Here is a 25,860-nt window from a genome sequence, read left to right as displayed (position 1 = left end):
CCTCCCCTCTCTGTTGGAGCCTTTACATCCTTTGTGTATTATAAGCCTTGTTGCTTTCCTGTATGACAAACACGTATCCAGTCAAGGTAAATGGCTTTGTATGTGTGTGAGTGTGTGTGCTTCTTAAAGTCAAGTACTGATTACATTTAGATACATAGTGAAATATGGCGTAAGTCCATTGCTAATTCTTCTCTGAAGGATGAGGAAATATAGGAACATGTTTATAAGCAGGTTTTCTCTTTCTATGACAAAGAAAAGGAGACATTTCAATCATGTTTCCATTTATATACTCAGAATGAAAGGAAATTATTGTAAGATGGTACTTTATTGGTTTCAAGAGAGATGGAATTGCACCAGCCCAGAGTCTTAGTTGAATTAACATATCCTTGATTTAAAGCATTTGACATGTACAGTAGGTACAGTAGGTCTACTCCAGAGTCATCTTACACAAACCATTGAGACATTCAGTTCACTGTTGTTTAGAATCCAGGTTTTTAATATTTAAATGAACTATAAAAAGCACATTAAAACATTTTCTCATTTTAGTTACAAAAATGGGTCACCTAAAGGGCTTCTCATTGCATTCACAGAAGGATTTGAACAGTGGATGTCTAACAGTTTACGTATTTCTCTCTTTTAAAAAAAAAAATCCCCACCCAAAATATATAAACTTAATTGCTTAACCAAGGTATATACAGGGCATAACATCCTTGCATCTTACAGGTTATCAAGAAAGTTTGAGGTATACAACCGAAATAAAAAGCCTGTCAGAAAACAAAACAGAAAAAAAAACAACAAATAGAATTAAATAAAGGAAAAATGAATGCCATGATTGCCTCCTACTAGCACAGGATCACAACATTAGTGGGAGATGTTGCCGTGTACGTGTTGGTGTGATACTTCCAGTTGTTTCACCTACGGTCACAAGGGCAAAACAGCAAATAACCTCAAGCTTTGGACTGTCAATATATACAAAGGGAATACAGTCTAATTTAGCAATAGAGAATTGTTTGAATGCTCACTTTATTTGCATCTTGACAAATACACAGTTTGTGTGGAACAAAAAAAAATTATAAATTTATTTGATTGAATGATGTCTTTAACTTACACTGTATATCTTTGAACCAACATTGAAATTAAAGAGCCGGAAGCAGAATCTGATACACATGCAAGTTTTGAAAGTGGATTCAGAAATAACAGTATTGTACAAAATAATAATTACAGTTTTTTTTTTATAATTATCAAAATACACCTTCTTTCTTAGCACCTCTTTATATTTTTTTGTGTGTTTTGAACAAGCACCATTGTTTTCATACAGCACCTGGAGAATCCAGAGAGGAGGTCTGTGTCCCCTCATGTCGCCTGACCCCCTCTCGTGGTTACCTCCGATTCACCCTCCTCTGCCACGCGTTCAAATGTCCTTCACCTTTGCTCCATAACGTGGTTTAGTCATGTGGTTCGAGCCCTACAAGGGCAACAAGTATTTTCCTGGGTTACACGTACATACATGGAAAGACATGTTTGCTACACCATCTCTTATTCAAAACTTGCATGTGGCATAGAAAAGGGTGGGGGGCTAGAAATGGGGTTTGGTGGTACCCAACACGTCTCAACTTGACTTTCTTTGCTGGCCCCATCAAGTCCTTTTTTTTTTCTTTTTTCATTTTTATTTAGCCAAGGAAGCAGACGGGCCCAACTTCAAACCCAAACTTCTGGTTAGGGTCCCCAAAGTCAGTCAACATGACATCGATGATTGGAACCTGATCGATTTTGGGAGTATTAATCTCCATCACAGTCTTTCCGTAGCCCTTCCTCGTCTGCAACAAGAGAGGCACACACAGAGAAACAGAGGAACCAATTAGACGAGCACATTCCAGAAAAATGCACGCACTCTGTCATGCCAATCATAGCTTTCCACTCTTCCTTGTTTCACTACTAATGTGGATTCACTTAAGAAATAATAGTTCTTTTCAGCGAGTGCCATAATGATGAGAAACTGATTCCAACCATTCAAAGCTTGATAGTTTCTTAAACCTCTATTTGAAACACTACAGGACTAAATGTGTCAGAAATCATACTTGATTTTTACTTGAAGAAAAGCATTCCTCTTTTTTAGCTCTCTTAACTCAAAAATCTAACATGAAAGACAAATTCCAGAGCAGCAAAAAGAGCATACTGTAATTTTACTTCACATTACTCGTATTGAAACACTGTCATCTGAGTAATGCCTGCAACAGACTGACCTCAACCCCTCCCTGCTCATTGAGACAAACGGTATCAATGCACCGCACTTACCGCACATCCGTCTGAGAGGGCCTTGATGTAAGGGTTGTTGTCAAAGGACATCTCCTCATCGTTGGCGCCCAGGAAGCGCAGCGCCTTGTCGTAGCTGTCGCTGGTGGCGTCGTGCCACGCCACAGACTGGTGGCAGCTGTAGGTGAAGTTTTGCCTGGCCGAGGCCGTCAGTAGTCTGAGGAAGGTCATCTGCACCATGTTTATTGAGTTTCCATCGACGTCAACATAGGAAAGCTGTTTGTGGGCAAAGAGAGAGACAGAGAGGGGTCAAAGGTCAGTAGCAAACGTGCCCACAGTTTCACTTAACAGATTTACTCATTTCTTTATTTATAAAGTTAAAAGAAAACAGTGTGTATGGGTCTCTATCTTACACTTTATTTTAATTATTTTATTTTTATTTAATTATTCATTTTAACTAGAGCCACATAATAATCAACACTGCTCCTGGGAACTAACCAGCGATATTTTATAAATGATAGACGACACGTGTTAAATCATCATCGACCAGCTCTGCATCTACTGTACATGAACATTTGGTCTCATTACTGAAACACAAAGCAAGATGATGATACTTAGACTGCCTGATAGAGTATATCATAGTAAGTAAATTACTGTAAAATAAATTGGGAAACATTTTGGGTGCCCGGGAGAATAGAAATAGGATTCTGTAGATAAAATTAAGTCTGTAATTTACTGATGATGAAGGCAATTAAAGATTGAAATGTTATTTCTATGACAAGAGGCAGCTGATCTGACAGTTTTCCTTTGTACTGTGTACAGTTTCTTTACATACAAAGATAATTTACTGGCCCAGATAATACTAAAGGATAATTTAGGTGAGGACCAATTACAAAATACCTGAAAAAATTAGACAGAGGTTTCCCAATTAATATTCAGCAACCATGGCTGCCTCTGAACTCATCTAAATCACAGAGCAGCTGTTAAAAGGCTAAGGATTGCAGGGTAACATAAATTCGTGTTGCTTTGTCACTATAACTTCTAACGTTACTGAATGGGGCCGCAGAACTTTCATCTAAATCAACTGCTGAGGGTCATCAGAGGACATGTTGCATCACATTAAAGCCCTCTGCTCAACAAAGGCATATTTGCTCAAAGAGTCAGGCCAGACTGACGTCCGCTTAGATGGATTCCAGTAAATATCCCCAACCCAGGAGAACACTATATCACAGCATGGAGATTTCTACACTTAGACATCAGTGAGTCTGATGGTATTTTAATTCTGACATGGCCACATTATCTAATGACTGGATTAAATCTGGAGTCTCCCTCATTAGAAGTATAGAACACACAAGTATACCACTATGTGTCCACATATACAACGTGTTCTCATCCCAAGTCGTCACATACTGGGGCTTTGTCAGTGGCCTTTCACGTCACATATTACGCGCTAAGTATCCCTCTGCATCTGCTGTTGACGACCAGGATGCTGCTACCAACGCTGGGACGTCAACAGAAACACAGGTTAGATTTACAAAACAACACCATAGTTTGGCTCTACATTCATATGGGAAGCAAACACCAGGCTGCCAAGTGAAAGTCCTGGGTTTGTTGGACCAATCCACCTCACACCCACCCTGTAGAGACTTTCCAGCTCTGTTTATTGGTTGTTACCGACAGCATTTCAACCTGACACTGTCCAGTGGCGTATCATACCGCCTCAACAGGTGCTATTCGGCCGGATTATGAACTGACGCCGCCAGGCCACGTATTTTACTGCCATGACAAGTGTTTGGCCAGTCAGCGGCATATCATAACACCGTGAAAGGTTACATCTGGCCATGTTACATACTGATGCCACCCCAAAAGGTGGCTTTTAGCGTCAGGTGTCTTATACGGAAATCACTGACAAAGCAACTTCAGAATGAGAGCAGGCTGAAATATCTGGTCTTCATTTAAATATAGTAGGGAAACTATTTTTCCAAAAGGCTGTGAAGGATGTTCACGAAACAAAGATAAGATAAACAAAGATAAATTCATGCATCACTGTAGAAAAACGATGTGTCCTCAGCAGCTCTTACGCGTGGGTTAAGGTGCTATACTGCACCGCTGCTACTCAAAGAACAGGTTCTCTACTTGTTCTTACCCCAGTTAATTAAAGCTAGTAGAGTTGTTGTTCTTAACAGTTTCTCTATTAGTTCTTTAGCTTGGTTTAGTTTAGTTTACTGGGGAAAGAAATAAAACTTTATTTTAAAAAAGCCTACAAATAGTGTATTTCCAGACGATAACACATTAAAGCTGTGGCTCTAAACTTTTGCCCCCATGTACACAACAATATTCCAGGATTGTGTTTCTCGGTAAGCATTTAGCACAGGATACTGAATATTTTAAGCCAACCACTCATAACAAATGACTAATAGTTATTCATATTTTAAGTAAAGTGTCACTTAGAACAGTGGTTCCCAACTGGTCCAGCCACAGGGTCCAGATTTCAAGGTCCACACAGTTTAATACTTTCAGCATCATACTTGCATTTTGCCATGTTGTTGAGCTAGTTTGCTGTCTCTGTCAAGTAGTCACTTACTCTACAGCAGGAAACGGCACTTCAAAATAAAAGCTCTGTGCTGGAAATTTACTGTACTTATAAATAAAGGCTGTTTTTTAACAAACGTCACTTGCGGTCCATTCAGTATGGGCCTGTAACCCACCTTTGGAACGCGACCCACCAGTTGGGAACCACTGATTTGGAAGTATATTGACTCATCCATGGTATTATCTGGCATCATTTAAGGATCCACAGGCTCAAAAATGTGCTGTAAGGTTAATGATTCTATACAGAACTATTTAACAAAGGCGCTGTATAGCATCTTTAAAAGATGGGTGCTATGCTGCACCAAAAAATGTTCTTGATCCACTTTTGGTTCTGTTGACACCATTTTTGTTTAGAGTGTATTATTTTGTGTGTGGCGATTAAATACCACATGTACAGTACAGTGATACAGGGTACATGGTAGTTTAGCAGCACATGTATGGTTGTCAAAACAACATATTATTAGTATAATAATAGGGTTAGATACACTGTCAACTCTTTCCCCCTACTTTGTCTCTCCAACAAAGCTTGAATGTAGAGAAACAAGAGGTCGACAGAAAACACATGACCCTGACTGGAACATTAACTTTGTGTGAACCTCGTCTGAACAGGTGCATTCGCAGGAGATGTACTGTACTGTGTAACGTTCTGTCACAGTCATTCTTTCAAAGTTTTTCCACTGTGGAAATACATCAGCATGACACCGGTTTGATGGAGCAGGACAAACTTGCTCCTTTCATTTCTGACTACAAGAAATAGTAGCTGATGTTTACTGAGACGATTTTTAACTGTTCAAGGGCAGAGTGAGGACTACTGGAATGCTAAAATACTGAGGCATTCAGCCTGAATCCGCTGTAATGTTTTATTGATGCTCTTCCCTTTATATAGAACAGCCAGCGAATTGTAATGAATTGTAATGACAATGACTGAAAATGAGGCGCTAGTTCAAAAGGATGTGGATTATTTTAACTAAAAGCCAATCTTGTTCATGATAAAAGCATATCCTTTGCACTTCTCTCTGTTCCGGCTTTGCCTAACATATGAACACACTCAAACCATTAGGCCGTTTGGGATTTCTTTATGGGGAGCAACCTTGGGTCACTGCCTCACAATTTCATGGGTGGTGCTGCTCTTTGAGTCTATTAGCAGCTGCTTGCCATTTTGCAGTGTCTCTCCGCAGGTACATGGGAGAATTCAGGACAAAATAGGAGCGATGGAGCAATCCATTTAGTTTAGCACTGAGTGAAGGAGTTTCTGTTTTGTGCAGGGGATGAAAGGAGAGGAAAAATAAGACTTACTATTTTACCACGCTTAAATTCACTGAACCATGTCCCAGGAACTTCTTTGGGCCACGAGGATATTCTGACCTGTGGAAAGCAGAACCAGACAGGCCATATTAATACAAGACATTATCAAGGGCATTACATTGAGTTATGAATCATGCTGTGAAGATGAAAAAAAAGTTTGTTGTATAAAGCACAGCCTTGAGGGTAGCATCAGAGTTTATTATCTGGGAGCAGGAGATAAACCTGTACGTTATGTTAATATCTTTGAAATATCGTTTTCACAAACTTCACAGAGGCAGATCATTCTATAGTATTTGCCTTGTGGTGGTTTTTGTGTTGTTTGCACAAAAGTGAATATCAAATCTGTACAAGCTCAGCCCCGAAGCGAATCAAATGGCGTCCTCTGACAACTTCAGCGCAGTGCTGTGCAGTTTGTTGATGTGTTGGTGTTTAACTTGATGGCTTAATATTTGATGAGAAATGATGATTAGAAACAGGCAGTTATGAATCTCGTGGGTACAAACCCAAAGTCACTTACTCCGTTAGACTTCTTATCTGGATAGATGCAGGTTTCGCCCCCGGCGGTGAAGTTACAGTAGACTTTGAAGGAATCCCCGGAGCAGCCTTGGTTCGGATCAATCCAGTATTCGCCTACGGAGAACCAAGCACACTCAGACATCCTGTTCTACTGACGTCCACAGAAAATGGCTTAAAGCTGCTTTTCAAAAATTAAGTGTGGCTTTATTCCTTGATCCTAAGTAAAATTCTGCTTTAAAGTAATTTACTGCTCATTTTCATGGCTTATAAGCTGCTGGATAAAAAATATATTAGGATGCCTGGAGCAAGGTATAATTTATGTGCTACAATCTTGACAAAACGTCATAAACAGAAGCAAAATGAGAAAATCTAAACCAATTCATACTGCTGAAAATGACAACCTTTCATCATGCTTATTGCTCCACTTTGCATGTGGATAGCCATTAATGGTACTGAGGGCCCAGACGCTGTAAAATGACTTAATTACACTGCAATCAGCAGGCACCTATTTACCAAAATAGACAGATCAAAAGTTACCAAAGGAAGAAAGGGGAAGGTTTTCACAGTGATGAGCCCAATTTTCTCTGGGCACTGTTTTCAACAGAAAAGTTTGTCAGAAAAACAGGTGTCTTGACCGAGAACAAAACTTGAGAGACTCTCTAGTGTCTCAATTACAGAGGGCTATGAAGCTCCTCTCCGCTGCAGCCTGACTTTGTGATTCACACTGATAAGAAGGGTTGTGCTTTGATTCAGCTCACCATCAGGGAACTCTGGGTGGCAGAGCTGCAGATCTTTGCATGTCCTGGCAGGGTTGTTTTGTGTGCCCATGGGGTATTTCATGCGTTCGATGTCCTGTTTGAGGTTGTTGAGTGAGCCGAAGATGTCCTCCATGCCCTCGCCGTAATCCATGATGGCGGCGGCTGCGTCTGACTGCATGTCACTGGAGCGCTTGGTCTTTTTGGGTGACTGGATGGGCAGAGGCTGGATAACTTCACCTGGTGGGCCCTGTTTGTTATGGTGGGGAAAAAACACTGTTTTAGATTCCATACATGAGTGACCTTAGATTTTGTACAATGCTGCAGCACTGTGACAATTTTAAACTAGTGGAAAAAGAGGCAACAGTACTCACAGGAGGACCAGGAGGACCAATTGAACCAGTGTCTCCTTTGGCACCAGCGGGACCCTGACATGAACATGAACAGAAACATGTTATCCAAGATAAATCTCACATACACACAGTGACAATGTGCCTTTCAAAACACTGAGAGTACTCACACTTGAACCCTTGGATCCTTTGGGACCTTGAGGACCCTAAACGAGACGGGACATAAGCACAACAATTTGGCAAAGGCATTCTATTGTCAGTGTTGAATCTAAAGGAATGACTGAATCAGTAGAAGACTTACAGGCAGACCAGGAGGACCTGGGGGACCGAGAGGACCAGAGGCTCCACTGATACCCTGTGATACGATGAGATGGAAGCAGAAATCGGATGTATATTAAAGAAAGGGAGAGAAGTATTATTGTGAGGCTTGAATAATGAGTGAAATAAAGACGCTGGAATATAATGGCACAGAAGCAGGGACATGGAATGAATACTTAGTTCATGGGCTGAACAAATGCGTAATGGTAGAAGGCTTTCATATGGACCTCTGAGTTTTTTTTTTATTAACTGAGATGATAGGATGTCTTTATTTTAGCCATCAAGCGAAGGCCAGACACTGCACATCCTGCGAGATGCCATTTCTTTGAACCCAGCAATTCACAATCTTATGGCTCAATTTTGTCAGCAAATAAAGCCAAACAATATGAGGCCTATTTTCAGACCCTAAAATAGAAATGGTAAACTGAGTGAAAACTTTCTTGAAGCTCTTGTGCTCTGACAAAAGGGGACATTACGATTTCATTAGGCTTAATCTCCAGATACTTAATCCAACCCATCATCTTAAATCAGTAAGCCAGGGCAGTCCAAGGGCCACAGCAGGACAGAATAGCACATTCAGTCATTCTGCAATGTTTATTTAAAAATGGATGAAGGCTGTCATCGGCCCTTTATCGAGACGGAGCTTCAACCTTCTCTCAGTGCTGCTTTGTTTTTGTACTGCCTGTTTTAGTGGAGGGCTCAGTGGTTGAGAAAAATATCCTAATTTTAATGCTGAGGTTCAGAAGGAATCTCATTTCGGTGCTTTGCACAATGAAGTTACATTATCACAGCAGGCATCAGACACACAGACACTGATCACAATGCAGGCTGGTGGTAAAAAGAAGATCCCTGTTTACAGTGATGCTCATTGGGAAACGGGGAAATGAGGAAAAGTGGTTGGACACCTGCTAATAGACTCTAAAACTAACAATAAATAATGCTCTATTCAGTCAGACCAAGGCCCAAAAACGGTGAAGGGGAGACCACAACTTTAAACAAGATGCCTTAAAGTAATGTTTTTACATCCTCAAACACATTTTCACAATTTCACACTTTTCAGGACTCAAATTTCCAGACTTCAAGGTCGATTTTTTAGGCCATATTTGACATTTGAGTACAAATATCTGGATGTTTATATTATATTATTTATATGATCAGCTCTGATCGGATCGACTGATGAATTATCCATCGCGCAGCTCAAACTACACAAACTGCTGCTGAGGGAAAAAAGAATTCACGAAGAGTTCTGCCTGCGCTGCGTTCAGGGACCCCCAAAAACCTCTAGACACAGACTGACACAAAAGGACACACACACACACACACACACACCTGGTTGTCAGCCAGTGCCACACATAGATTCTAATTCTGTTGGAAACACTGATATTATATTTGGGACTGTCAAGCCAGCCCTCAGAAAACTTGCATTTAACGCTAGTGGCCGTTCAGTCCACGCTCCAAACATCTCCGCCCAAAGAGGAAGTTAAATAACAGGTTCTACCTACACTTCTCTCTTATTCCCTCTGTTGTATGTAACTCTGGACTCTGTCTCATTCCCAGGTCGTCAAATATGGAAGCTTTAGGATGGTGGTTCAGTCCGACTGCGAACCCCAAGTGTCAGTACTTGATGACCAGGAAATGAAACTCAACAATCACCTACAATTACATACAGAACCTTTAACATATTCAATAAACAAATAATATCATATCATTGATTTCCCCATTTTTTGTCTCTCTTGTCTGTGCAGCCTTCTTTATTCGCTGGCAGCCATAAAGGCATGGTATTTATACTCCGTTTACTTTTCTAATAGCTACGTCACTACATATCTCATATATGTTTGTGCAAGCTGGATTTGGTTTAGTTATAAGGCATTTGTAGCAGAGCTGTTTTGCAAGCTGTGACGTCCGGGTGCAGGAGATCGCATAAAGTAGCACATCGTACTTCTTGCCTTGCTTTCATGACATTCAGCTTGCTCAGGCCTGCACTCGCTCACACACAGAGTGGTAAACATTTTGGTGCCTGCTACAGACGTTATGAAAGACACTTTGCTTGTATGATCCATTCATTTTTAGGAATTCAAAATTTTATATTTCAGCAAACAAAACAGGGGCGAAAGTCTGGAGATACGAATAATTTTCCAAGCTCTCTTTTCTTTTTTCCATAGTTATCCAGACCTGGAAATGACTAAAATCAAATTCTGTACTTCTCCATACTTCATAGTAACCTTGAATATGAATGAGTTATCCGCTCTGTCAAAATCTAAAACCAACATAATGTTTTCTCACTGTGGATACTGGAGTGAGGAAGAGGCACTGCAGTGCAGTGAAGCCTTTTTCAGCAGGTTTTAGTCAACAGCAAGTGACTGTGGCGAGACCTGTGGCCACAGTGGAAGGGTAAAAGGTGGAGGGCAAGTGGCCCGAGGACCGACGTGGGGATGGAGTCATCAATTACTTACACTGTCGCCCTTGCCACCGGGAGAACCTTGGGGCCCGGGCAAACCTCGGTCTCCCTTCTCTCCTTGCTCACCAGGAGGTCCGATCAGACCGATCAAACCTGGATGACCCTGTGGGATGAAAACAAATGTGCACACACAAAGAAGAGTCAGAGATAACAGCAGTGTCCCTTTGTGTGGTCAAACTTTAGAGCTGTTGCATGCATGTCTGACATGGGCAGAACTCTAACAGCTTTCCTCCACAGAACTGAAATGCACTTGGGAGGCTGTGAAGGGTGAAGTTTCATTACAATACAAATCCCCAGGCATTATAATTGAAATGTCTCTCCTGCAACAGACACACACGGAAAAAAACCCTGAACAATTCACAACACAAAGATGATGACTTTGAAATAGACAGGCTCTAACCAGGCCCGATGATTTGACAGCATTAAAAACGCACAACATGCAACACAGTGCCTCCATTGTGTGCTTTTAAACTGCTCTCTCTCAAGCCATCATGTCAGTGTGTGGGAGGCAATTTAGATAGAGTAATGTGTGCTGTCTGAATATCCTTTGCAGTTATATTTCACCAGCAAATTTGACAGTGGCAGCGAAGAAAGGAGCAAGATTAGACAGATTAGGGTGATACATCACATTCAGCTGCATATTCAATCCTGTTAAGAGTTTTTCTCCCGCACCAGCTATGGCAAAAACTAATTTTGTTTCCTAAATGTTAACATAAGCGCTATTATGGACGCTGATGTGTGATTCTAAAAGATGTGTGATCAACTGCAAGGTCGTGGAGGCTCTATGCAAGCCTTGACTCAACCCTGAACCTAGATCTTTGTCCGCAGGTTCTTTTCACTGTTTACATGTTTATCTTCCAGCCTATTTGGAACACGGGAGATGAAACCTGTTTGCAGTCAGACACAAGAAAAGGGGCTACACTCACCTTTTCACCTTTAGACCCGGGGTCACCTTTCAGACCAGGAAGACCAGGAGGACCCTGAACAATAATAGCAGAAGTTAAAAATCAATTTCACAGAGAGAAAGGACAAAACAAAGATACAGCAGTGTGAGGAAAACAAGCTAGACAGAAAACTTAAAGGAGAAATGAGGCAATGGGGATGAAGAAACATGAAAGGGAACAAAAGAAGAGGCATAAAAATCATCAATTATAAGACAGAAACAGATGAAAACCATCCATGTATAACAGATATGACTTACGGGGACAGTCCAGCTTTTTTTATTTAACCTGACTGATCTTAAAAACGAGGAAACTTCTTGCCAAAGTCTGTCAAAAGTGAAAAAATATGCCTTCCAACTACTCAAACTCTAAAACAGATAAATAGGGAGAAAGACGGAGAGAGAGCGAGATATTATGCATACTAACCATGGGACCAGGTGGACCATCTTGTCCTGGGGCGCCGGGCAGTCCTTGTTCACCCTGTGAAAAGCCATTCAATTGCAGTGAGCATTATAGCCTGCTGTATTTTCTCTGGCCTGCCATCGATTTGCTGTGCTCAGCATGATGATTAATAGCCCAAACGGGGGGAGAAAAAAGTGTGCTGGAATAAACAAGCGAAACTAAAGAATAAGCCAAATGGGTGTATTGATTATTCCATGAAGTCTATCATCATGCCTTAGCGGTACCTTTTTATGTGTGGACACTGTGGGTGTGTGTCTGTGTGTTTGAGAGAGGATCTGAATGTGAAAGCAGCGTATGGCAGGGAGAGATCACTGTTGGAGCTCTGACTTACAACGGGGCCGGGGATTCCACGCAGACCCTCTGGACCGGGCTTTCCTGAAGGTCCCTGAGGTCCGACTGGTCCTGTTTTACCTGCTGGACCCTCGGCACCTGCCTCACCCTGTATGTGGATATACAAGCGTTGTGAATGCATGACGTAGGCTGGAAAATATAACACAATTCAGAAATATACTGGACCTGGCTGAGAGTAGCACACAGCTGATGTATTGTTTTAATATTTTCTGATAAAAAAACTGCTGATATTTATGATATTTATATTTGATCAAATTCAAATCGTTTTCACTATTTCTTCTATAAAAGAAACTGAGACATTTGTACCTTGGAATTCAGAGTAAAACATCTCACACAATCTCGCTTGAAAGAGAATTAGATGTGTTTTTTTAATACCCAATTTTCTTGAAATTAAACGTGTGAAAGAACAGGATGGATAAACAGATAAGTCAAGGTTAATTAGACAAAGATTCATGTTTATTATTTATTTGTATAAAGAGCAAAATATCAAGTCTGCTGTGAATTCTTGAAGAACTGTGATTGATTTATAATTTTGTGTTTGGCTTCATTTTCAAACTGGATGACAATTTTGTTTCTTAATGTCAACCCAATAAGACAAGCTGTTTTATTTGTTGCATTCATGCGTTGTATTGTGTTTAAGTGTGTGTGACTAGTAATGTATAGAATTAAAAAATCTACATGTGCAGCTACCTCTAAAATCTGCAGCACATAAAGCACACTTGATATGTTGTCAGGTTTTCTTAGGAGCCTCTCGGTATCGCAGAGTATTTTTATCACAATTCAGCTGCGGGCTGCTTTTAGCTTTAAATTATGCTGAGACAGTATGCAGAGTGTAGATCGGGTAAACGGGGACAAGTAAACAAGAGTTATCAAATGAGCCAAAGTGCTCCTCACCCTCCAAATGAGATTCAGAACAGGCACAACAATATACGGTGCTACATCCTGCTATGTTTTCATTACAGGTTCATGAGAAAATGAGTATGGCCTCAAGATCAAAGTGTGTGCGGCTGACCGACTGTTAATCTGAAATACATCAGTATGCACGGAGTCTGGACGGAGCGCATGAAAGTAAGATATCAAGTGTGAGCTGCAAGCTATTCACAGATTACAGTTTACTGCAAAGTGGTCAGAGCTACCTCACTGATTATACAGCTGTCTTTTGAAATTTTCAAGCACACATTTAAGGCAGATTTCCAAGATAAAACATATAAAGTGTTTCATTAAAGGTCATCGTTAAATGCAGATATTTTTAAGTAATCCATTAGCACATAGACAGTTTATAATACTAACATATTATAGTAGTACAGTGCACTGGAAAATTAAGTTTTACACCCAAACTTGTGTAACTAGATCAGCTGAGAACAGAGGTGTGTTTTGTGTTTCATTTGATTCATATTCAGCATGCACTCGCTGGTGTTAACTGATTCTGCCAATGCACAAAGCAACAGATCACGTGTAGATTCAGACGCCGATGGAACCAGGAGATTGGTGTAAAACAACTGCAAACTCAGAGAAACTATATTTGGGCTCTGATTCACACTAAATAGAGAAAAGCCCGATAACTCTGACTACCTGAGGGCTAGACTCCTTTTGTCGCTCTTGAAATTAAGCCACAGCACAATGCAAGAAACAAGTGAATCTTAGTTTTACTCAAATAGGCTGCATCCATAAATTTCCATCTAATCTTGGGTGGAAATTAAATTACTTCTGCGTTTTTGTGCTTTTAATTCAAGAAGGGGAACAATGTGGGTACGGTGAGGGGAGAGGGCGGGGGGGCAGCTGAGGGACTTGCTGAAACGACTCTACTGTGTGAGGGATGAATTGATTTTGTTACCTTAGCGCCCTTCTCTCCTTGCCTGCCCTCTGCACCAGCAGCCCCCGGAGGTCCCTGAGGAGGATGACAGGACACTGCTTTAGCATTTCAACACGACATCAACACACAGTAACTACAACAGGACAGTACAAACAAGTGAATGTTCACCATATTGATCTGTCACAGTATTTCAGAGGCTTACATCACTGCTTCATTTTTAAAATATGTACCATGTTGAATCCTGTATGCTGTATAAATGCTTTAGTTTTAAACTCAGAATGATCATCACTGGCAGTAGAGATTTTGTCAGGTCATCTCCCCAGCCTCTTGGCATTTCAGTTTACTTTTATTAGATTCCATATTGAACATTTGTCTTGCCTGATAAATACCTGGTTGGTGCTGTCTTTCCAACGGGGCTGATAATCCAATGCCCTTGAATCTGCACTGCTTTAGCTACGTCAAGATCTATTTGAATGACACGGACAAGCCTTTGTCTGCCCTCGAAAACATGCAATCACGCAGCCATGTGTGAATGCACTCAGAAAACACACACGGCCCTCCTCAGACATGCCAAGGGTTGGCAGGTCATCTTTTCTTTCTGGTCAGGAGCTCTCAGGCCCACAACGCTTTTTCTTTCAACTCCACCTCCAGCCGTCCCTCTTCAAACCCGCTCTCCATCCAAATTCCACTCTCATCTGGCCGACTGAAGCCTGAGTGCTATTGACTGAGAGCCTATAATGTGAGCTTGCCTCCTGTCTTGGAGCTTTCATCTTCTCCTGATGTGAAACTCTCACTGGTGGAGAGAGGCCGGCTCTTGATCAGCACAAAGAGCCATTACAATTGTAGCATGATATACAGTGAATAGAGTCAATGTGTAGGTGCGGTCTCGTGGCCAAGGTTGTGCCTTGACCAGAGGGGGCACCTTTTTGTTGGCTCTGCAGCATCAGGTGAATGAGACACAGTTTATTACTGTTCTTAACTGCATTAAATTGCTACTGAGAAAGGATAAAACTGAGAAAAATTAAGTAGTGACCTGAACTCCCCAAAAAGAATTAAAGCCATACGAGGTTAATAACATTTCCATATTTCTTTCTTCAACAAGCAGAGTTGAATACAGTTCCAGTATTAAGGCATTAGCAAATCAGATGAAACCAAATTTGCTGCTGTGCTAAATTGACTAATTCACAATCAGAGGCTGTGCTGAGGAGAGATTTAAGGATTGTTGCAATTTTCCAGAGGCAAAACGCTGAGAAGACACAAAAAGGGCCAACAGATCCTAAACAACTCTTGCTGTGGAATTATGTATTCAAAGGAGCAGCCTGGCGGGGAGCAGCAGGGATCATCTTAGGTCCCTCTTTTTTTCCTGAAGCGATTAAAGACCTGTGAGTGATAAAATAGCCCCTTTCCTTACCATAATCCCTTGGCCATTTAGGTGCAGCATATGCTGATACCATGCTAAATACTCAGAATGTAAATTTCGTCGGGCACATTAGAAAAGCAATCAACCCTGGTTTAAAAATGCATGACATGTTTTTCCTCCCATTGGACTGAGCCTTGGAGTCGTTTCTTGAAATGCAGTCAATCACTTGAGAGATTGTGACTTTTCTTTCAAATTGAGGAGAATGCCTGCTCATTTTCATGTGGACTCTGCGCTTCACATCATATTGGAAATATGTTAATGTTCCACCTCAGATGTGCGCATTCAAAAAGCAGCTTACTGGCTTTGATATGTCACTCAGTTACCACAGGATGCATTAAAGGAAACTACTCACTGGATAGAGTGAGAATGGACATCACAGAGACATAAACTTTTAATGTGGTGAAATCTTTGTATTTTATATTAGCTTGGATTTGTTTTCTCAAAGTAGAGACACAGCTCCTCTCGTAAAGGCTGACAGTGATGATAATCCAATCACACAGCAGCACATTAAAGATTAAAGGTTTTCATTTTACTTCATTCTTTTTTGGTAGATACTCCTAAAACCAACCCTTCTCCTCTCGTCACCTCTTAACAACTTTACCACGTCCATGTTATGCCTTTGTTTTGCTCTAACTGTCAGTCAAGCAGCAATGGATCAATAATGTGTCAGACTCGCTATATCTCTCTCGCTTTCTTCCCACTGCCACAAGGACGTAAATGAGTTTGGAACCCACGGCTCTCTTTTCCAGCTATTTTTTTGGTAAGCCTTTTCAATTTCTTGCTAAGGAAAAAAAAGAGATTCATGATTTTCACATCCTGCCATTCATTTCTCAGCAGGCTTTGAGGCAGATTTCTTCACAGACAGCGCAACGCCTTGACCCCTTAAATCTCCCACTTTGTTTTCCCCACTCTACTTTTAATGAAAATGAATCTCTCCTGCTTTACTGCCAAGATTGAGTTGTTCAGGAGGAGTTGTTGCAAAGCAAGGCGGGGTACCGGTCTGTTGGCTAAGGAGCCAGAGCACAATGCCAACAGATACACACTCCCTTCATCTATTTTAAAAAAGGACTGAGACACTCCATGTGGGCTTGTTGAGTCATGGTTTTATCACTGACAAAGGCTTTGGTCAGCAAGAGATTTCATATCAAAACAACTCACTTTTGCAATGATAAAACGCCAACAGTGAGAACCATCAGACCGCTCTGTCATGGGATGCACAAAAAAAAACACTGTAGTAATTTTCAATTTAATGGCCTTAGACTTACTCTCTTGCCAGGTGGTCCAGGTGGGCCAGCTTCTCCTGATGGACCTGGAGGTCCCTGAAAAAAAAGCATTTACAGACAATAAAACAACTTGTATTAACAAATGACTCAGTGCTGATATGAATTTTGATGAGAGTGCAGCGTGCTTCAACAAATCTCTCGTTACGTCTGCCAAAAGGACAATAACACAGAGAGCATATTGACATTTAGGGAATATTCAACCCCAGGAAAGTCCGAGCCAAAACTCAGAGTTGGATGCGGCACTGCCTGAAATGATACGTACTGGGCTTCCTGAGACACTCTCCCAATTATCTCTGAGTTAATTGCAAGCAATCAAACCAATTTTTTATCATCTGCATTGGTAAATATTTGGCAGTACAAAAAAGAGACGGCAGAGTTATTGAGCTGTTTTATAGGTTGAGCACACAGTTACATGTAAATACAAATAACAGAAGGACAGATATGTTTCCCTCTCAAACAACACTGAGCCGGTTTATCATATTTTAATAAACCCTCTAAACACTATTTTCCACTGAGTTCATAAACATTCATTCATTCAAAAATCAAATATGTAACATTCATGGAGTAAATAAAATATCTTCGGTGTTTTTCTTTGGCAATGATAAAGGCTCATTTACATTCATAAATGTTAATAAGAGTTGTGATTCGGTGCGCTTTACACAGGGCCAGCACATTACTGTTTGGCTTTTATTTCTAATCATACTTAATGAGTGAGTCTGCAAAGCAGATAAGTCCATTTACCCCACACCCAAGAGTATGGAGTAAATATCATGAATTAAAATGCCGCAGTGTAAATTATTTACTGACTGGATATAATTACAGCTTTTACTGCAGGCAAACTTGTGGCGGACTACTATAATATAAAACAAACGTAAACGAGACATATTCATACTCTTTCATATACAGTGACAAAGTAGCTGATTGCTAAGATAACTACATTATATTATTTGCTTGTAAAGTGTCCCACAAGTGAACCATATACAGTACGTGATATATATACACATGCAGTCATTTGTTCAGTCCAAATACTGTGAAATGACTACTTACCGGCTGACCGGCCTCACCATCCTCTCCCTTCTCTCCTGATTCTCCATCAGTGCCCTGTAAAAAAGAGATATTCCAGTTAGATAATGTCTCACACTGAAAATATCTATCTATATTTCAACTATCATATTGTTATATTTATGGATTTAAACGTATTCACAGGATGATTTACTGTGTATAGGCCTGTATGGAATAAATACTGCTTTAAAACGTTATACTTACAGCAACACCTGGCTCTCCAGGAGGACCGGGGTCTCCAGGGAATCCAACAGGACCCTTGAAGAGGGAGAAATGAGATGCATCAGTGTGGCAAAAGCAACCTGAGGTACTGCTGCAGAGACATAATTTCCCTGGATACAGGTATTAAGGACATGCTTAGTAATTTAGACAGTGATTTAGTCCTGGTGTACCTGGTAACAACCACTGAAGGCAATTTAATGGACTTAATGATGATGTTGCAAATCCACGAGAAAAAGCCTCGCTGCATTCCATTACCACGCAGGGATAAAATATAATCTCCCTCAATAAAAAGGCTTTTTAGTTCTTGAATATGGTCTAGGATAAAATTGCCCGCCTCAAGGCCGGTAGGGGACACATCCAGTACGCAGTACATTTGAGCCTGTTAGACTGAGTGCTGGAGAACACTCTTTGCAGATTTTGAGACTACTTGGTGGACTTACAGGGTTGCCCTTTGGACCGTCATCTCCAGGGGGTCCTTTGGCACCGGCAGGTCCAGCAGCTCCAGGGGGGCCAGCCTCTCCTTTCTCTCCTCTCTCGCCTTTAGGTCCCTATAGTGGTGGGGGGTGGGGGAGGGCATTCAATACATCAGAACAGTACCACAGGGAGCAGCATTTCTATTTAACAGTCTACACTGAACTGAGTGGTGGACACAGGCTACAGAGAGAGACTGGATCCAAAGCTGATATCTGTGTGTGTAATGGAAGACAACAACTGCTGTTGTGAAATGAGACTGTAAAGTGTACATGTGTTTCTCAGCACCGTGAGCTCTTAGACATGATGTTACTGTGCCTCTACTGTCCTGGTACAAAGGGACAACTCACTGTAATCTCAGGTGGAATGTGCAGCATTTCAAGCATTGAAACCTCCAGCTTCTGCAGCTCCATTCGTGCTGATATAATAGTGCACTCTTCCCGTTTTGTATGATACAGTCCTTGTGCTTCTTTGTGGCATGAGGGAATTCTCTGAATTGTGATTTGATTGCAGTGAGATTGTCCCGTATGTCCCTATTCACTGCCCTGCATTTAGACAGTCAGCTTTTTCTGTTCCACTTGATGGAACTCTTTAAAAGATGACAAGAGCAGGATGTTCTCACTATTTGTACGTCTTAGTACGAAAAGTATTGCACCAAAATTTGTACATATCCCACATAATGATGAGCAAGTAATTTGTGCATAAGCAACGTATTTTGGAAGGCTGCGGTCACGTGACCAGTGCACTGACACAAGGAAAAAAGGAAGCTGTTCGGAGCAGTCCGGTTAGGAGGAAGGTAGGGGTGGCAGATGGGTCAGAAAATACAGGACTTGTCCCCAGGAGACTGGTGCTTGGAACAGTGTGAACTTTGAGTCGTTTCAAGGTACGTCCTCACCATGTTTCTTCTCCTATACCTTGCCAGAGTAACTTTACTTGCCTAAAACTATCCTCCATAACTTCACGTTAATTAGGTATCTTAATTCGTCGGGCGCTAATTTGAAGGATATCATACAAACAGCCCTATGTTATGTTGCAAACAGCTGTAGTTTCATACACTGTGTGCTTTAAAGCCACATTAAAAAAAACACTGTTTAAGCATTTTATTCAATATTTCTACTACAGTTTGATAACATCCATTTCTTAATAGTGTTTTACCATTAACTGTAAATTTATTGTGTATGTGGCTAAAAGCAGTGTAAGTTTGTTTAATGTACATGATTACTGTGTACAGTTTTTAATGGATGGGTGGGGATGAAAATGAGCGTATAGCTAAATTAAAATATCTAATTGCAACATTTGTGTTGGATATTGTACATAGCGCCTTATAAAATAAAATAAAAAAAAACAGTATTTATTGAGTTATTACTGTCCCAATGCCTTCAGTACTAAAGGTAACACCTCACTGTAAGAAGAGTATGAGAGTAAAAGAATAACTGAAAGGCATTAGGCGGGGCTGTGCTTATGATGGGGACTTAAGCTGCACACTGACTTTGGAAATGTCAATGACACCAGCAGTGTGATAGCGAACTAGCAGGGGACATTATAAATGCTTGCAATCATGCTCCTCTGCCACTCCCACTGGAGATACGCCATCTTTTCAATCTGCTGTTGTACCTCAATAATGATAAATGAGGCAGCGGAGCTAATAGAGCCATCAATGATGGGTGTTTGGTAAAAGTTAAAAAAGCTAATCAAATTGTCATAAATCTCCTTCTGGCAATAACACAGGCAAGCATATGGATATGGTATATTAACATGCAATCCTTCAAAATCCTTTAAAATTAAAATTGACATTCACTATAACAAACACTATAATAGAATTACAGCAATTTCAATACATGCTACTGGAGAGGACTTACAAAACTTTTAAAGTCCTTCACTTCTGCACTGTTGTAGCTATCAACACAGCTAAAAGCTGCACTCAGCAGTGTGTGCCTGGTGTTTTGATGCCAACCTGCTTCATGGTGGCTGCAATCATTGTTCTTTAGGACAGAAGCACCAGGCGTATCCTCCTGGTAATTATGTCTTAAGAGTCTGGGAAGAGACTCAATTTGGCAGGCCATGTGGACATGGGGTGCAAAGCAGAGGAGCCACGCTGAGATGAACTACCAGCCTCAATGCGAGGAGCAATTACTTTCAGTGTGATGAATACACAGTGTCACTCTGAAGAAAAAACCTTCTCGTTAGATTGGATTTTGCTCTATATTTGCCTAAAGCTATCTATTGAGCACCTGTTTTCCTGGCAATACGCTACAAATATATGTTGCTGATGCTACTGATACTGCTTTCTACCTTGCTGTAGCACAAATACATTTTACCAGCCTTAGTGGTGTGAACATTAAAGTAATGTAAGAATCTAATATATGTTACGTGTGTTGATAAGCAAGATGCACTATACACACAAAAGAAAACAAGATGCGCTTACATACACGATTACATACAGACATGAGACATTCCTGCAACACATATTCAGTTTGTCAAACTGGCAAAACAAAAGCAGCTCACTTACCCCAGTTCCAGGCTCTCCTGGTGGTCCTGGGTTTCCAGCTTCACCTTGTTCACCCTGTGGTTAGACAAATGTCAGTGTCTGGACAGATAAACCTTCAGCCTCACACATGGAGAGCCAAAATGCATCATTTGAAAACAGTCACACCTACTCTACCACTGCACTTCTTACATATTAACACTTTATGATGTTATCAATATCAACAATAGCCAGGCGTGTAACTTAACCAAGTCTGTAACTGTAGTTGATACAAGGGTGTTAAAAGTTACTGTGTTCCAAGTGCCCCTTTAAAGAGTTGGTAGCCCCTCATTTTTTATTTCCCCGAGCCATTTTAACTGCTATAGTACAGCATTAAGCATTTATAGAGCAGCCGTCTGCCAAATGGCAGTAAAATGGACGAATCTAGTTGGAAGCGTTGTAAAATAGACATTAATAGTGTCACAGCACTAACTCGGACAAAAAGTCTGGGCATATGAAATGAATGGACTGCAGGTGGTAACAAAGGGCTGCAGCTGGATGGTCTGGAGTGGGCTTCGAGGGGTGGGCCTGCAGTATTTCAGTCCCAGTGCTCAACATCACTTTAGGCAGACAGTTTAGGCAGAAGTTGTGATTCTTACCTTCTCACCCACAGATCCCATGGGGCCGACACCACCTGGAGGGCCTTGTGGACCCTGCAGCAGGAAATAAAGAAAGAGATGAGTCATCATCCGTCACCTTGGGGGAGGATGCTTGATGATATCTTGACATTGCAATGTTAGAGTGATGAGGTAAGGCCACAATCTTACATGGAACAGATCCTTTTTAATACATGCAGGTTACACCATTTTGCATAAACACAGTGTTATCAATTAGCTGTACGTACATCAGCTCCACTAGGACCCTGAGGACCTCTGGGACCAGGGGGACCTGGAGGGCCCTGCAGAAAGGAAACACAGCATTGTTAAGGTGTACTAAATGATTAAAAGAGCGCTTACAAGAAGCAGATGTGTCTCTTACCATGGGGCCAACATCACCGTTCTCTCCCTTCTCACCAGGAGGTCCAGGAAGCCCCTGAGGACGACAAAAATGAATAAACAATTATATTATCAGAAAAGGAAATAATCACGTTACAAGCACGAGGTCCCGTTGCATGAATAAGCAATGGTGTTCTTGATGATTTAAATTTGTTTGCGCTGTTAAATGCATTCATGACAGCTGTTCCTGCTTGATATTTAATTTTTAAATTTGATTTGACTGCTGGAAAACATTGTAGTGATGCACTGAAGTATTAAATATGTCTTTGGGCCAGAACATGCATAAATGAATCACTTGAATCCATGTTTTAAATGCGGTCTAGTCTTATTATCTGTTCAATGAAATATTCAAGGAATATACGCTGAGCAAGGTCAGGAACAAGTCTCCTGCCAGATGAACCACATACCTTAAAAAACAGTGAATCTTCTGCAGACAAACTCAAGAGAGAACTAACAGAATCAGAGGACGTGCAATCACTAAAGTCATTTTTTAATACACCAAATATTTCAAGACGTGGTAGGGCAAGTATGTCACACATTTAAGAGGCTAACTTGGCTAGAATTTTTGAAATAGCTGAGTTTTATTGTGAAGAACTCAGCGATGTGTCTGATACCTCCTCACTCAGATGTGAGCACAACAGCGTTTTTACCTTACTCAGAAATACTCAGGCGAAGGGGAGATGATTTTATTCTGCCATTCTGTCCCGGCTCTGCTAACATGTAAGACAAGCCTCCTGTTCTGTTTGCTTTCCCTTTTGTAGTCAGTGACGATTTCATCTTCACACAAAGGTGCGGACATAGATCCAACTCACTCATGCATGTTAAATGAGCAGCGCGGTCAGACCTCAGATGTTCGTTTGATCCCTGACATTTCTACCAGTAATTGCTGTGATTAAATTGCTGTACCCTGCCTCGCCTTCTGTGTGTGTGCCTATTCTTGATTAAGGGGTAGTTTGTCATCTGTGTAAGGTGTAAGGTTGCATGGGAGGTGATCAAAGAATGCATTCCTCTGCATGTGCTTACAACCTGAGCGGACGCTTTACTGACTGTATGTGTGCATAGTGCGTTCATGCCCCTGTTTGCAGAGCATCTTCAGCGGGTGCTAAAAGCGTGTGCAGCCGCATGCTGACTCCTGCTGTGCTGAGAAATCTCATCTGTGTAAAGGTCTCCTCCAGTCTGAGATCATTAGCGGCACTTCTAATTATGCAGCAAGGTAAATGTGCTCGATGAGGAAGTGACTATCGGAGCAGGTCAGTCCACACAATTAATGGAATCGCGATGGGAAGTGAATTACTCCCAATTAAAAGTCCATTGAATACAATCCTGCAGAGATAGGATAGTACCTTGAAATGATGTGCAGTGGTCTATGTAATTTCATCAAGACAATGACCCTAATCTCTGCAGTAAACTCTTTACATGTTTAGCTTAAGGAGTCGATTACTAATAAAACAGATAATTACTAACAAATACAAAGGGGAAGGCCTATCTCGTTAGATTATTACAGCGGTGATACAACACATAATTAAGCCTAGTTGTGGCACAGATTGGTTTATGAGTACATTTTTGTGTCAAGCTCATCTGCCCTTTCTACCCTAAATCAGCTTAAACTATGTCCTTGGATGGGTAGAGTCTACTTCACCACACACCTGTGGATATCCGGAAATGTTGCTGATCAAAAAGCAAAACATAGCACGGATGATATGCCTTTTTCTAAAGGGGTGATGGAGGACGGATGTTGCCAGCAAATGAAGGTGAGATGTGTAATCATTGCAGGTCAAAGCTCGGTCACCGTACAATACACACCACAGATCCGGTTAAAGCAGAGTGAAGTGTGCAGGTGTGTGAGATTGTGTGTCTGCTTTTGTTTGCACTGTAACATGATGTGGGATGAATGTCACACAGTGTCGTGGCCCCGCACAGTTTAGACGGGTAATTTAGTCATCCTGATTCTAACATATGTCATCTGTAGACACTGCTGCTGCTATTGCAGGCAGAATGAGCGGGTAAATAACAGATTATTATTGCAGCAGTCTTGTTAATAGTAAGGAAATATAAGAGATGCATAAGATAAAAGAATAAATATACAGTGAGTGGCTTTACCTACTCGATAAAGTATGTCATAAATAAATAATAAAAAGATGAATTCCCGATTGTTTTAAATTCAGGTGTTCTAGTCCTCTGTGTTTCTTCTTCCCACCCCTTGTGAATGCTAAATCAGCTCTTCCTTCTCCATCTACAGGTGATTATTGTGGAGCACTGCTTCTCAAACTTTTTCCTTTGAAATATTTTTACAGCCAAGTACCTCCTGACCAGCGCAAAACATTTTTGGTGGGGGAAAAAAATGAAAAACAAGCTGTAGCAATGAACTCCAAAACACACCGTCACAGCATGTCTTATATGACGCATTTCATGTGTCACCCATAGCACAAACCACACGCATGGCATGGCACGTCGACAGGACCAAACTGAATATGACCGACAATATAAAGCATATAAAATAAATATGAAGTGACGCCCTGCATTCCGGATCCTACTGTGTGTTATTTCAGGCATTTCATCACCTGAGGAGCCAATCTCTGCAGTCATACATGGTTAAACAGGAAATCTCTTTTTTAATATTATCTTTATGTAGCCAGGGTTATGGCTCATAAAGGAGTTGATATTTTTATACCGCAATGATGAATTTCTCATCATCCAACGTGACAGCTACAAGCCCACAGAAGAAGAAATGCTATCGCTTAACAAGGGACACAGTCAAGGTACATTGGCAGTACAGTGGAGTCTGAGTCACTGGGGTTGGACGTCCACCTGGACCAATGTGTCCCTCACCACCAGCTTCAAGTGGTTTATATAGAAAATAAATGGGGCGGCTGTTTTGATGCACATCATATACCACTGGTACGACCAAATGTATTAAAATTTTGATTAAAGGGATAGTTCGGGGGGCCTCGTGGCTTGGTGGTAGAGCAGGCGCCCCATGTCAGGGCTGTTGCCGCAGCGGCCCGGGTTCGGCTCCAGCCTGTGGCCCTTTGCTGCGTGTCACTCCCTCTCTCTCTCCCCCTTTCACACTTGTCTGTCCTATCAAATAAAGGCTAAAAAATGCCCCAAAAAAATATCAAAAAAAAAAAAAAAAAAGGGATAGTTCGGATGTTTTTAAAGTGGGGTTGTATGAGGTACTTATCCATATCAGTGTGTTACCTACAGTAGATGATGGACAACATGCCCCAGTTTAGAGGAGCAAGCAGGAGTACCGCCACAGAAGCTAAGGAATGTACTGCTGTGGACTGGATCAGAAGCAAAATTTTGAGTTTGAGGGTATGCTATATTTAGAATATTTCCTCTGCTTTACCTTGCCATCAGACAGCTCTTTTTGACAGGGAACTAAAGCCAGTAACAGCTATAGACTGAAAACTACTGTGCTTTAAAGATAAAGGAATAAAGGAATATAATGGCTTCAGTTCCATGTTGGAAAGGGCCAGCTGACAGAAGGGTAAAGCAGTGAAAATAATCTCAATATAGCGTACACTTAAACTGATATTGATTTTTTTTACCTCATGCAACTCCACTCCAAAAATAAAAAAAATCCCTTCAAGTTTTCCTTCCGGATAAGTAAATGCAACATCCGTTATCTAATGTCACTGTCTGTATTGTCTTGTTTTATGTGGAAAACTACTGATATGAATGAAACTGCATCAGAAGCAAGTGGCACGACCAAACCTCGATGGCAGAACTTTACCTATGTCGTAGAGTAAGTTTGAGGAGCTGAATA

General features: G+C 41.1%; 1 protein-coding gene across 2 annotated transcripts in view; it reads right to left on the bottom strand.

Annotated features, from left to right (window-relative positions):
- Window positions 1–306: 306 nt before the first annotated feature.
- Window positions 307–25,860, bottom strand: part of col11a1a (collagen, type XI, alpha 1a) — a 94,136-nt gene continuing 68,582 nt past the window's right edge. For both annotated transcript variants that reach the window (XM_050056160.1, XM_050056162.1), the window contains exons 47-67: window positions 22,075–22,128; window positions 21,941–21,994; window positions 21,696–21,749; window positions 21,082–21,135; window positions 18,542–18,649; window positions 18,084–18,137; window positions 17,865–17,918; window positions 16,800–16,853; window positions 14,136–14,189; window positions 12,282–12,389; window positions 11,915–11,968; window positions 11,474–11,527; window positions 10,543–10,650; window positions 8,073–8,126; window positions 7,942–7,977; window positions 7,796–7,849; window positions 7,425–7,671; window positions 6,668–6,780; window positions 6,142–6,210; window positions 2,296–2,529; window positions 307–1,817 (exon numbers count right to left, since the gene is read on the bottom strand). In XM_050056160.1, the coding sequence (XP_049912117.1) occupies window positions 1,671–1,817; window positions 2,296–2,529; window positions 6,142–6,210; window positions 6,668–6,780; window positions 7,425–7,671; window positions 7,796–7,849; window positions 7,942–7,977; window positions 8,073–8,126; window positions 10,543–10,650; window positions 11,474–11,527; window positions 11,915–11,968; window positions 12,282–12,389; window positions 14,136–14,189; window positions 16,800–16,853; window positions 17,865–17,918; window positions 18,084–18,137; window positions 18,542–18,649; window positions 21,082–21,135; window positions 21,696–21,749; window positions 21,941–21,994; window positions 22,075–22,128 (1,818 nt within the window). In that variant the 3' untranslated portion in view covers window positions 307–1,670. The remainder of the gene's footprint in view (window positions 1,818–2,295; window positions 2,530–6,141; window positions 6,211–6,667; window positions 6,781–7,424; window positions 7,672–7,795; window positions 7,850–7,941; window positions 7,978–8,072; window positions 8,127–10,542; window positions 10,651–11,473; window positions 11,528–11,914; window positions 11,969–12,281; window positions 12,390–14,135; window positions 14,190–16,799; window positions 16,854–17,864; window positions 17,919–18,083; window positions 18,138–18,541; window positions 18,650–21,081; window positions 21,136–21,695; window positions 21,750–21,940; window positions 21,995–22,074; window positions 22,129–25,860) is intronic.

The sequence above is a fragment of the Epinephelus moara genome, chromosome 11 (genome assembly GCF_006386435.1).
Source record: "Epinephelus moara isolate mb chromosome 11, YSFRI_EMoa_1.0, whole genome shotgun sequence".
NCBI classification, from domain to species: Eukaryota; Metazoa; Chordata; class Actinopteri; order Perciformes; family Serranidae; genus Epinephelus; species Epinephelus moara.
The sequence above is the reverse complement of the archived record's forward strand: the minus strand, read 5'-3'. Positions and strand labels throughout refer to the sequence as shown.